This window comes from Notolabrus celidotus, chromosome 3, assembly GCF_009762535.1.
Source record: "Notolabrus celidotus isolate fNotCel1 chromosome 3, fNotCel1.pri, whole genome shotgun sequence".
Taxonomy (NCBI): Eukaryota; Metazoa; Chordata; class Actinopteri; order Labriformes; family Labridae; genus Notolabrus; species Notolabrus celidotus.
The window spans coordinates 35243853-35255885 of NC_048274.1; the positions used below are offsets into that span (position 1 = coordinate 35243853).

The following is a 12033-nucleotide window of genomic DNA, read 5'->3' on the forward strand; positions in this document are numbered from 1 at the left end:
CCAGTAAACAACATGGCCTAACTGAATGAATTCAAAATCTAAGTAGAGGACGACAGACTTACACAAAGAAGTCGTCTTGTCCCACCCCATAACCCCGCCGTGTCATTTTTCTGCCCCTCTACAGCATTAGCATCAAATCAGTATGTACACACGGGCCATTTAGGGACTTCAAAGTTCAGCGTTGGCTGCAGGGGTGAAAGCTCAGCATCCGACTAACATCCCCCGACAGGCCTGGGGGCCGGCAGATAAAAAGCTCAAAAACCCAAACAGCAAAAAATCTCTCCCCTGGTTTGTGGCTCTCTAGCCTCAGTCAGATCAATGTGTTTTAACCTTGCCCCAAAGGATCTTTAAAAATCTGTATTCCACGTTAGATGGCGTTTAAAGACCTGTGCAGCTGTTTGACAGGGACAGGTTGTGTTGGAGAAAAAGCTATACATTTCTTCTGCTCTTCTAGTCAAAGGATAACACAAGTAGGCAAACAGAACAGATATTAGCAATTTGTTGTTCAAAAGATGAGCCGGCTCTTAGTGTTAGCTCCTATAATTCTTATGATTTGGGACCTTAGCTGACAGTCTGTTAAAAACAGACAAAACTCTGTACTGGAAATCACTGCATGGGCTGAAAATTGTCTAAATGCAGATTACAACTGTATCATAAAAATACAAAAACCATGTGTAAACATGATCCAGCAATGCCAATGACTTCTCTGGGCCCAAGCCCATTTAGGATAGACTGAGGTGAAGTGAAAAACTGTCCTGTGGTCTGACAGATATAAATTTGACATTCTTTTTGGAAATCATGGATGTTGTGTCCTGTGCTCTAAAGATGAGGGGGGACACCCAGCTTGTTATCAGTGCATACTTTAAAAGCAACATCCATGGTGGTATGGGGGTTGCATAAGTGCCCATAGTGTGGGAAGCTTACACATCTGACAAGGCTCCATTAAGGCTGAACAATACAGGCTTTGGAGGAACACATGCTGCCATCCAGACAATGACATGTTGAGGGAGGACCTTGAATATTTCATCAAGACAATACCAAACCACATTCTGAAGGTATTACAGCAGCATGTCTCCGTAGTAGAAAGGTCTGGGTGCTAAACTAGCCAGCCTGCATTCCTGACATTGGGCGCATCATATAACAAAGATGACCCTGAACTATTGAGCAGCTGAAATCAGTTATCAGGCACGAATGGGACAATGTTTCCCTTTCTTTTTTTTTACTGTTATATTTTCTGGGCTTTTGCACTTTTATTAGAGTGGGGAAACAGGGAGAGAGTGGGGGAGTGACATGCGGGAAAGGGGCCACAGGTTGGAATCGAACCCAGGCAAGCCACTTCATGGGCGCGCTGTTTAGCCATCAGGTCAAATCTGCGCCCAATGTTTCCCTTTCTAAACTCAGAAAACTGGTCTCCTTGGTTCCCAAATGTCAACAGAGATGACTGTTGTTTCAATGACATCAACTGATATGTTGTCTTTTATAATCAGTCATCAGATATTTGGACCAATACAGTATATTTGGGGAAAATTTGCATGGAAGCTTAAAAAAATGCTACTTTTCAATGGTGTGGAAATAGATTTACTTTCATGATATAATGCAGGATAAATGAAACAAGACAGTCTGCAGAGATTGTTCTCAATAATATAAACCACACGATTTGGTAATGTTATTTTTTCTGGAAATTTTTTTTCTTTCAGATCAGAAATAAATCAGTCAAAAATAAAAATAGAACAACGTCTAATTTGCTTCTCTACATGTTTGAACCAAACTATATGGTACAATGGATACAAAAGAGCTTGGGACAGCTCTCTGAAATACTTTGAATGAGGCTATATACTATTCATTAGTCAGAGCATTACTAAATTAGATGAAAACTAAAGAGCAGTGCTGAAAGAGCTGCTCATATTGCTGATCTGAGCTACATGTGCAGGCTCAGTAAAAAGAGCTGGAGTTCACTAGAACAGAAGAGCAAAAGCATAACAACTGCTTCTTTTAACTCTTCTCAACTGGAGACTCTGCTGTCTGGAGAGATGCAGCTACAGTAAGTGTGTAAATGCCTTGCTTCTTCCTCGACACATTACCATTTTTCTTGCTTTAGTGATGAAGGCGACAGATTCATGGCCACAAAGAGGAACGCTGAGCAAGCCCTCTGCGGGACATGGCAGGAGTCCCCTAAAAGACCGACACATGTGACATTTGCTTTGTCAACAGTTGGTGATTTTATGACTTTGTGTCGAGTTTGTTCTCCAGCACTGATGTTTTCTTTAGTGCCAGTGAATCGTGGTCCCTGCTGAAAGGCGTAAGCTCTTATACATTCCACCTCCCACTCACTTCATTGTTCACTCTCTGACAAAGTCACACCACATGTCCTTGGGGTAATGTCATTTTACATCACAACACAACATCGTTCCACATTTGAGTGATGTATAGCTCCTCTCTGCAGACGCTGAACCAACCATGACTCGAGACTTTGGAGCACCCATCCATCAGTCATGTGTTTAATTCAATCTATGCAAACACCTTCTACCAAGCAGAGCATTTACAGACTAAGAGCATAGAATACATACATACATAAACACCATGTGCTTTGTTATCTCCAATACTCCCTGTGTTCAGATCTTCGGTTCATATCATTAAACGTCCTTGAGGTAGGGCTGAGTTTAAACTTGCTTGCAGGTGACTGTGTTATTAAAATGCAATGATGTTTTTGAGTGAACATTTCACACACTTTGAGATGGGGGGAAATATGGGCTTGGATGCTTAAAATGCCTACAGCATTCAAGCAATGATATGCAGGTCCAAACCTCTAAAGCTTTTATCCTGAAGGAAATATTCAGACGGCAAGGTATCAACAATCACTGAGATCTTAATTTCCGCTGCAAAGCAAGGGACTCAGTCTCTGCCTCTCTTCCAAATTAGCTGATGAATAAAATGCTCTTGATTTGAACACTTGCTCCACCAACATTTCCTTGTACCATGCAGTTATACGCAGATGTGTTTGCCTCAAGGTTAGAGATTCAGGTTTTGTGACAGGAGTGCGGCGAGCTTGCTTTCCCTTGAGCAAGGCAATTAACCAGCAACTGCTCAGCTGAAGTAGCTTTGGGATCAGTGGTTAAAAAAACGACAGCTCTCACATGTGGAAGTGTTAGCGTTCCAAAAAACAACAATTGACTGCAGGTTCAGTCCATCTGCTCTTACACTGGTGCTGATGTGGGTGTCAGCACAACTGAAGTTACAATGAGGGCTCGAGCGATTTACAATATGTAACAATTTCCCTTTAGCTATGAGAGCTGAACAGGCACGACTGCACTGTGGAAATACGATCTTGTTGTCTGTGAAACAGTAATTTAGACCTGTTTATTTCTAAAAGTTGGCTTCATTTGTACACGTGTCGACACACTCAGGCAAAGAGTCAAGAGAAAGGGACGTTTAAATTCATTGAAACAAGTCTTTTTATAGATTTTTTTCAAAGGAAAAATACAGCAAATTATTCAAATAAAGCTAATGCTTCTTTAGCCCCCTTGGCTCAAGGTCTTAATATTTCATGTTTGCTTTTGATTAAAGCCCTCTCTAAAATGCTAAGGCCCATCATTTCCATTTACACAGAAGCAGCAGAGCAATCAGGTCTGTTCTCTGGCAAGAAATACAAAACAGGACCTTTGTTCAAGTTTACACATGTAAGCCCACAAACTTAGCCACAGCAGCTCGCTGTGGTAGCTTTGGCTTGTGTCTTTAAGCTGTCAGCTCATGCAGCCTGATGCAGGGTCAGTGGAGATCCAGAGTTTCACCCTCAGATCTTTGAGTGAATCTGGGGTCATGTGTCGATCAATACATATTGAGCTATGTGTAACTGCTATATCAATAAACAATTATTATTATTTATTCTTCTAATACTTCAAACCTGCTGTTGACTGTCAAAAATACACATCTTGCCTCCTTTAACAAACACTCCCCTGTCTATTATAACTGATGACAATCCAATACTGTAGATCAGCAGAGGATTATAATGATCAGTTTTTATTAAAACTGTCACAGAGATGGAAATTGAACAATGTGTTTATTATTGAGGTGGTAGCTCGTGTTGCTCCTATTCTTTGCTGTATTACAGTTTTTATATATTTGCCCGTCATGGCTGTAAATGAAGAAGTTAAAACATTATACACACCTCTTATATAATGAAAGCCACATAAAAAACATTTAACTACGAGTGGCAGGTGAGTTTATATTAAACTGATTAAAAAAAACGTCTTTTAAACAGGGCATACCAAACTCATCCCAACCCAATGTATGACTGAACTGACATTTTATTGGGCTGAATGTTTTTTGGACTTAATAAAAACAGATTGAAGTCCCAACAGCACCAATAACTGTGCATCATTTGCCCCCACTATCTGCTCTGTCTTAAGAAGACTTTGGAGAGCAAGAACGCCCACAAGTCCTCCTTTATTTGTTACTGCAGCACTAAATTACATTGTCTTAATTTTTTATATGGACAATCTCATACCAGCCTTTGCACCTTTAAGTCCAGGAACTTGTTTTGTTTGATCATCAGCCAATGACCTGTAACTGACAAAGACAGAACAAACAAGTAGAGCTGACTTCAGCCTGGAGTTTCTGCGCTAGGCCTTACCCTTTTCAGTCGTAGCATCCCTTCTTGTGTCTGTCCGTCCGTTACGATCTCAAATAGGCCTTGTTCATCTCCCTCCACGATGCTGTACGTTGATTTGGAATTCTCGCCAACGTCTCTGTCGTTTGCTTTTACCTTCCCGCCCATTTTCCCAATCGGCAGGTCCTCAGGGATCACAAACTCATACAGACCTGAGGGGGGACAGACACAGCTCTTTCAGGTTTCTACAGTTGAACAAACAACAAAATAATCATGGTAGTACATCATGATTATATTTTACAGCATGCAGTTAAAGGGAAAAGCTTCTGAGGAGTCTTTTGATGAAATTTGCTAAGTCATATTTATTTTCCCAATTAAGAGCAATCAGAGAAATATACTTCAGGCAGCATAACTAATTTGAGACGTTAAAAGTTTGAAGAAACTTACTTTTGGAGAATTTTGGCGGATTGTCATTGATGTCCGTTAGTGTGACAGTGACAGTCGTGGTTCCAGACAAGCCGCCCATGTGACCTCCCATGTCCTTTGCCTGAATGACCACCAGGTACTCCTCCCTCATCTCACGATCCATCCCGTGGAGGGCGACTTTTATGGTCGCTGGAGGTGGAAACAGTTCATAACACATTAATGCAATTATAAACATGAGTGATAGACTCATTGCACATCGTTTTAATGACCCACGTGCAAGTATGCATGAGGAAGGCATACTGTAACCTTCAGGCTTGCCTTGCCATACTTTGTAACGTACATTTCTGGAAAATAAGGACTCCAAAGCGAGCTGAGGTAAAGATTTCCCTGCAGGTTTTCTCTCTGAAAAAGCTCCGTCTGTGTGAGCATAGCAAGGTGCCCATGCCTGAGCCAGCCCCTGCTCTGAGAATCAGCTGTGTTTGTTTTCGAATGTGTTGCTCCGCCGTCTGCAGTCATTTGTATTCTGATTGAGTGTGAATTATGCTGTCTGTCTTGTATAATCTTGAATATTGTATGCAGAATGGACCTTATTGACTCTGCCACGGCGCTGAATATAAAAAGGGCTCAGCACAGGCATATACGGATAATCCACTCAGGAAACAGAGGCCCGCAGGATCATCAAATGAATATAAAACCCCTCATAAAAGCCAGGCTTTGGCATGACACCCTGCCTTGGTCCTGAGCTGCCTCAGACAATGAGAATATGCTGGGCTGTGATGAAAAATGTGGGAGGGGTTACGATGTTGTCTGTGCCTGCATTTTCTTTCCTTCAGATAGATTTTGCTTCGAGATGCAGCTCGATTTCAGGGTCAGTTTTGCTTTTGGAGGTCACACACTGCATTGATGATCTAAACAAATAGTGGGAAGTGAAGAAGAAAAGTTGGGGTATTTAAAGCAAAACAGCTATCTCACCTCGTCAGCAGGGCTGCTACAGAGGAGGGAGTTGTAACTCTATTGTTTGGATAATTTAATAAATAAGTATCTTGTAAAAACAATATGCTTCATACCTGCTGTTTAATTTGGTTTGAGGCATTATTTCATCCAGGTCAAGAACTATATGTTGGTGTGCCGTTATTCCCTGAGCTCTGTAAGAGCATACAAAGAAATGTTGCATTCAATGAGCCTGAGATCAGCACAAAAGAACAGTTCAGACCAGATGGTCACATTAGATCATTATGTACTATATATATATATTTCTGCCTACTTTGTCTCAGCCTTATGTTTTATGAACTATTCTGTCAACCACGTTTGACTGCTGGTTGAACAACTTATTACTGATCCATTATCAAAACCAGTGGGAGAAAAGTGTTAAAAAGAAGCACAAAACAAACATGTTTCATGTCCATTGTGTTGCAGTGGAGCAGAGTATAAATTAGTCATTCACTGTCAACAATGTTGTCAAAATGCTTACTCTTCATAGTTGTGTTTTTGTTTGAGGTTTGAAAGGTCTAACTTCCTGCCCATTCTTCAAGAACCAACTGTTTGGAAGTTTCATTTTTCAAAGGATATTCAGTCACACAATGACCACGGAGTGCACACAACTTAGCTTTAATTTGACACTTATATACAGATGCTGTGATATATGTCCTTAAGTTGTTAATTCAGTCAAATCTAAGTGATCTCCTAACACACTGTCATTTTATTCTGAAAACACTGAATGAATGAATGTTGTGGCAAAAGACTGGATTGTCACAAGAATGATAGTTGGGTACGTTTTTATATTACTCGACTTAAACCAGCTACCAACAGTAAAAATAATGGAACCGATTCTAATTAACAAAAGTCAATCAGTTTTGAAGATAAAGATTTGACCTGCTATAATACAAAGCTCATGTTTTGTAAGCAATAATAGGCCAAGCACAGAAGGATGGATTGTTTATTCAGGCAGCAGTTTTTAAAGTGAAATAATTAATGGGTAATGAATATTAATGGGGTGGATGGCTTTTTTGTTCTCAATTATACAGGAAACACAAAAAGACATCTAAAGGTCAGAGTGAGACCCAAATGTAACATAAACATAAATGTTTCATCAAGAGTAAATCTTAGTCAAAAATCTTGCACACATTTAATTGACAGGGGGATTTTGAAATTACATGAAAATATAATAACTCTTTAAGTATCTCATTCAAATAAATCTAAATCTATCTGAATACATGTTCAAACTGGGCTGTCAGCATTAATGTGTTAACAGATGCATTTAAAGTCAGGAATTCTAAGCTTTTATGTAAAATTCTATTTTGTCCCTTCTGGCACACTGTAGTTAAGCTGCTGCAGTGTCTTCATGCTTCCTTCTGCTGCCAAGATGGAAACAAAATAGTATGACTGTGTTTTTGAACGGCATATTCTACATAAAAAATATCCTTGACGGCTCAGTTGACAACTCAAAAGTAATGTGCCAAATGGAATTGAAAGTTAACCAGAGTTATTTTAGTTTGAGCTACTGCCTATGATCTAAATATACAGGTACAGCTAAACAGATTGATGTCAGCAGTGGACTGCAAATGGCAAAAGACCTGTAGATGAAATAAAATCATGGAAGTTAACTCCATTGCATCCATCCATTGTCTATATCCTGTTTTGGTTTATGCCTATCCCCAAAAAATATAATTTTAAACATTTAAAATGTTAACTTTTAAAATTCAGAAAAAAATCTGGCTCAGTTTTTTTGGACAGCCCTATTACAGTAATGCATGACAAACTGTATTGCTCTATTTGTTTTTCTAACATCTAGGACACACAAAAAGACACCTGAAGGTCAGAGTGAGTCAACATAGAGTATGTATCATCAAAGTCACTGATATAACAAACCTAAACCATGCCCATATCTAATTGAATAAGAGATTGTAAGGTATCTCATCTCTCTCTAATCCTCGTGTTAGCTCTAATTATAGAAATTATAGAGCAGTGTAAATTCATAACATGTGTGAATTTAGTGCAAGCATCAACAAGGTGGGCCTACCTCTCCTGGAGTCACACAAACAAATGAATCCATCAATAAAGGAGCAACACAAACAACCCGCTCGTACCTCCTCTTCCACGCTCACACACAAACACGCTCAAGTCATCCGGCGAGGAGCAACACTCATCTCTGTTGATCATCGTTAATTATTCAAATTAATTCCTAATCACTGAAAAGGGAGGATAGACAAACACTCATTTCCATAGATATTTGCCTCAACTTTTTTTTTTTTTCACCGACCATTAACCAAGTGATGAATTGGGGCACAAAGTTTATTTATTTATTGAACACTTCTCATTTCCGATGCGGCATCGGAAGTGTCAAACACATTCTAATGGTTGTTTTCCCCTTACCTTTTATTTTCATTAACATTCATTAAAACATCTGGCTCACTTGAATGAGCCATCTGCATGTGCATCACAACCACACAAAGAATGAATGCTAATCCTTGAATTGTTCGTTCAACATGTTTTCCGAAGCCACAGGCGGACCATGTGATGCCTATAGCGGCGACGAAGAGCCGCATTTCTGTGTCCAACTTCATCCCAATTATGTACATATATTTAGAGACTCCCCCTCTCCAAGCTTGTTTATTGTGTTGCTGTTTTCCCAATCTGCGAGCAGTTGATTTCCATCTCATTTCTTATTAATGTAATTTCACCATTATTTAATCATATTGCTTACAGACACGTGTTAAAAAGTCAGCTGGAAAAGCAATTAAAGATCCAATCTGGAATCTGTTTAGAGATAACTTTATGCATGGTGACGCTGCTGAAGAGTTCGCCTTGTGAAGAGAGGAAGTAATTATTATTGTTATTATTATCTTGAATTCACAAGGCAATGATGCTACACAGCAACATATGAGCACTGGCCCATTTAGCATTTAGGACGACCAATCAGCTAATGGAAACATGTGACTCAGTGTGCCGAGCTTGCCTTTTTTTTATAACATTGTGGATTTAATAATGTATTTCCGGCAGCCAACCGTAAAATATATCACTGATAATGCAGTGCAGGAGTTAAAGCAGGACAGCCACTGATGAATCCTATTGAAACAGGCATACTTTTGTCCTCACCCACATACAGTATATGTGCAGCCTACACTTCCTGTTGTGAAAGGCTGCCTGCATCAGTCTTATTCACAGCTGTTCTAGCTGCTTCTGTATAAGAGCCAGCCTGGTTTTATCATGCATATTGTAGTATCAGAAAGTTGTATTGAGGGCAAATATTACTTTACACTGATGATGTCTTCAGCTGTCGTCTGGATCTCTGTGGGATCAGAATAATGCTAATCCTCTTCATTTATTGAGCCACACACACAGAGAGTGTGAAGGCTAGCTGAACCTTCTTCTTTTTCAACAGCAGAACTACAAAAGCAGTTTGTATGAAGGTTTGAGAACTGAGCACAATAAAACTATTGAAATAAAACTCAATAATAATAGGAGTCTGAGTTTTTGTGATGTGTTTCTAATAGGCTCCTTTCAATAAAATGGAACAACACAAAGACACAAAAGAGTTCAGAGTATTTCTATCTTATAACCTTATCTGTCATAATAACCTTATTCATTAACATTGGTTTAGTTTTACATTTTTGTTTCACTTTGTCTGTAAAGATGTGCTTCACTATTGTTGTCTAAATAATCTTTTCTACTTGTAACTCAATATTTTTGTAAAGTTTAAACCTGACTACTGTTGCTATGACATAAGTAAGTGTCCAAAAAACAATTGGATGTCCTTTTTAGGTGAGCAAACTACACATGCATAGTACTATTCTAAATTCCAGTGTAATGTTTTCATCATAAAATGACACCTGAGAGCTTGTTCAGCCATTAAACCCCAGTTGCACTGATCTCACATTTATCATGTGTCATTCTCACAATCAGGGGTGTGTCCAGAAGGGTGGGCAGGGGTGTCAGAGTCCACCCTTGAACTCCAATTGGCCACCCCAGATGCCACTAATAAATCCTTAACTATAATTGGCTATTTGCCTTGTCAGAGACGGGAGTACTGTTAAAAACAACTATTTTGACTGAAGGCTGCTTGTAGCTTTCTGTGCATTTAAATTATATTTTACTTTGTTTCTACTTGAAACTTTAGAAAATACTTCACACATCTCTTAAGGAAGACAAGCGTGTAGAAGAGGAATCAGTCCGTCAAACATTCCAAGCAACTCCTGCACACATCTGTCAGGAGGAAATGTATTGGCAACATGTAGATACTAATAAATTGATTTAAGATGTATTTAAAAGACCCTCAAATCGTGAATTTGGGCAACTTCTTTTTAAGCTTTGAAGATGTTTTGTTTATTTTTAAGTTTGATAGTTATACAGCGTACTGAAAATCTGCATGATACTTAAGTGTAAGCAATTTTTATAACTAAAGTGTATACAGAAAGGGTAAAAAAATTCCATTGTATATGAACATATGTCTTGCCGGCCCTGCATCAGTCAATGTCCCAGACAGGCCACCCCAGTCTGGATGCAGCCCTACTTACAATCACTTTAACATCTCCTTCCTGTTAGACAGTCTATTTGTCAATGCCACTGCTGTCCTGTACCAGTGTTGCTCTTAAACATACAGGCTTTTAAGGATTTTAAGATATTATCTCAGCTCTGGGGCGGCCGTGGCTCAGTGGGTAGAGTCGGTCGTCTCACAGTCGAAAGGTTGGCGGTCAGCTCCTGCAGTCAAAAACTGACGTGTCCTTGGGCAAGACACTGAACCCAAAATTGCTCCCAGTGACATGGTCAGTGTTGTGTGAATGTGTGTAAATGATGTTAATACTGATGGTCCCTTACTATAGCAGGCTCTGGCTTCAGTGTGTGAATGCAATGAGTCATACTAAAAGCGCTTTAAGTAGTCAGAAAGACTGAGAAGGAGTGATGAGGTAGGAGCTATTGCTTCCAAAGTGCGGTATTTGTTTTAAGTTAGATTTTTTTTTCAAGTTATGGTCATATTTGGGCAATTTTTGGGGGGTAAATTTCAAAATAATAATCTATCTCTTCATAAATAATTAGCATTTATGTCTTGAGACACTTAAGGATAATCATATCTGATCTCATCTGCAGGACTTTTGGTTGGCATTTATCTAATTAATTTCCACATTGATTATAAAGTATCATATGTCCCTGTGTTGATGTTAATAATAACCCTATCTGAGGATATTGCATAACCTGTTATTATGTCACAAATCCATTTCTTATGAGGGCTTGTATTGATTACTGAAATTACAGATGATTCAATTTTGAGCAAATGCTAGTTAGTAAAGATATTCCAGTAGTTTAAGTGTACAAATTAACAAGCTTTTACTACTCTGTGGCAGCATGATTTCATGTTTAACATCGAGCTAAATACTCCTCACTTGAGCTGCATTGCCCCCAGTGCTACACATTTTACCAGAGCGTGGTGTTTATGTTGTGAAACATGAGTGTGCAGCTGTAGAGGGAGGAGGTGGAGAAACTGAGTGAGGCCGGGAGTCTGAGTTAACAGCAGCCTCACGCTGCGATAATCTACAAGCACTTCCAAAAACAGATGGGCTGAGTTACCTGCAGTCCTGTTGTTGTTACACAACTTTTCAAGCATTAACCAACATTTCAAGCTACCTTTTAGCATGCGTTTGCTAATGCGCACCCTTTAGGGCTCTCTGAAAAGTGGTGAGGTTACATAATGATGCAGATATTAACAAAATGGTGAAAACACACTCCTCGACTCTTGGTTGTCTGATTTTTTTTGGTGTATTTTTGATATAAACCCATTGTTTTCCCCTTCAGGAAGTATATGAATGTGTAGGCTGATGCACAGGGTAAGATAACCTGAAGTGGGCTGGCAGGTGGAGAAGCTGTTGAATCTCCACCTGCTGGAAACTGCACAACCTGAGCCACCTGTCAGCAGTGCTCACAGGGATTAAAAAGACACCTTCTCGCTCTCCACCTTTCAAACTGTTTTATCAAATCCACAGTATTTGTAACACAACAAGCTTTGCCAA

General features: G+C 39.4%; 1 protein-coding gene across 2 annotated transcripts in view; it reads right to left on the bottom strand.

Moving 5' to 3' along the window:
• cdh8 (cadherin 8) overlaps positions 1 to 12033 on the bottom strand; it is a 134471-nt gene that overhangs the window by 32001 nt on the left and 90437 nt on the right. For both annotated transcript variants that reach the window (XM_034680734.1, XM_034680733.1), the window contains exons 5-6: positions 5054 to 5221; positions 4631 to 4818 (exon numbers count right to left, since the gene is read on the bottom strand). In XM_034680734.1, the coding sequence (XP_034536625.1) occupies positions 4631 to 4818; positions 5054 to 5221 (356 nt within the window). The remainder of the gene's footprint in view (positions 1 to 4630; positions 4819 to 5053; positions 5222 to 12033) is intronic.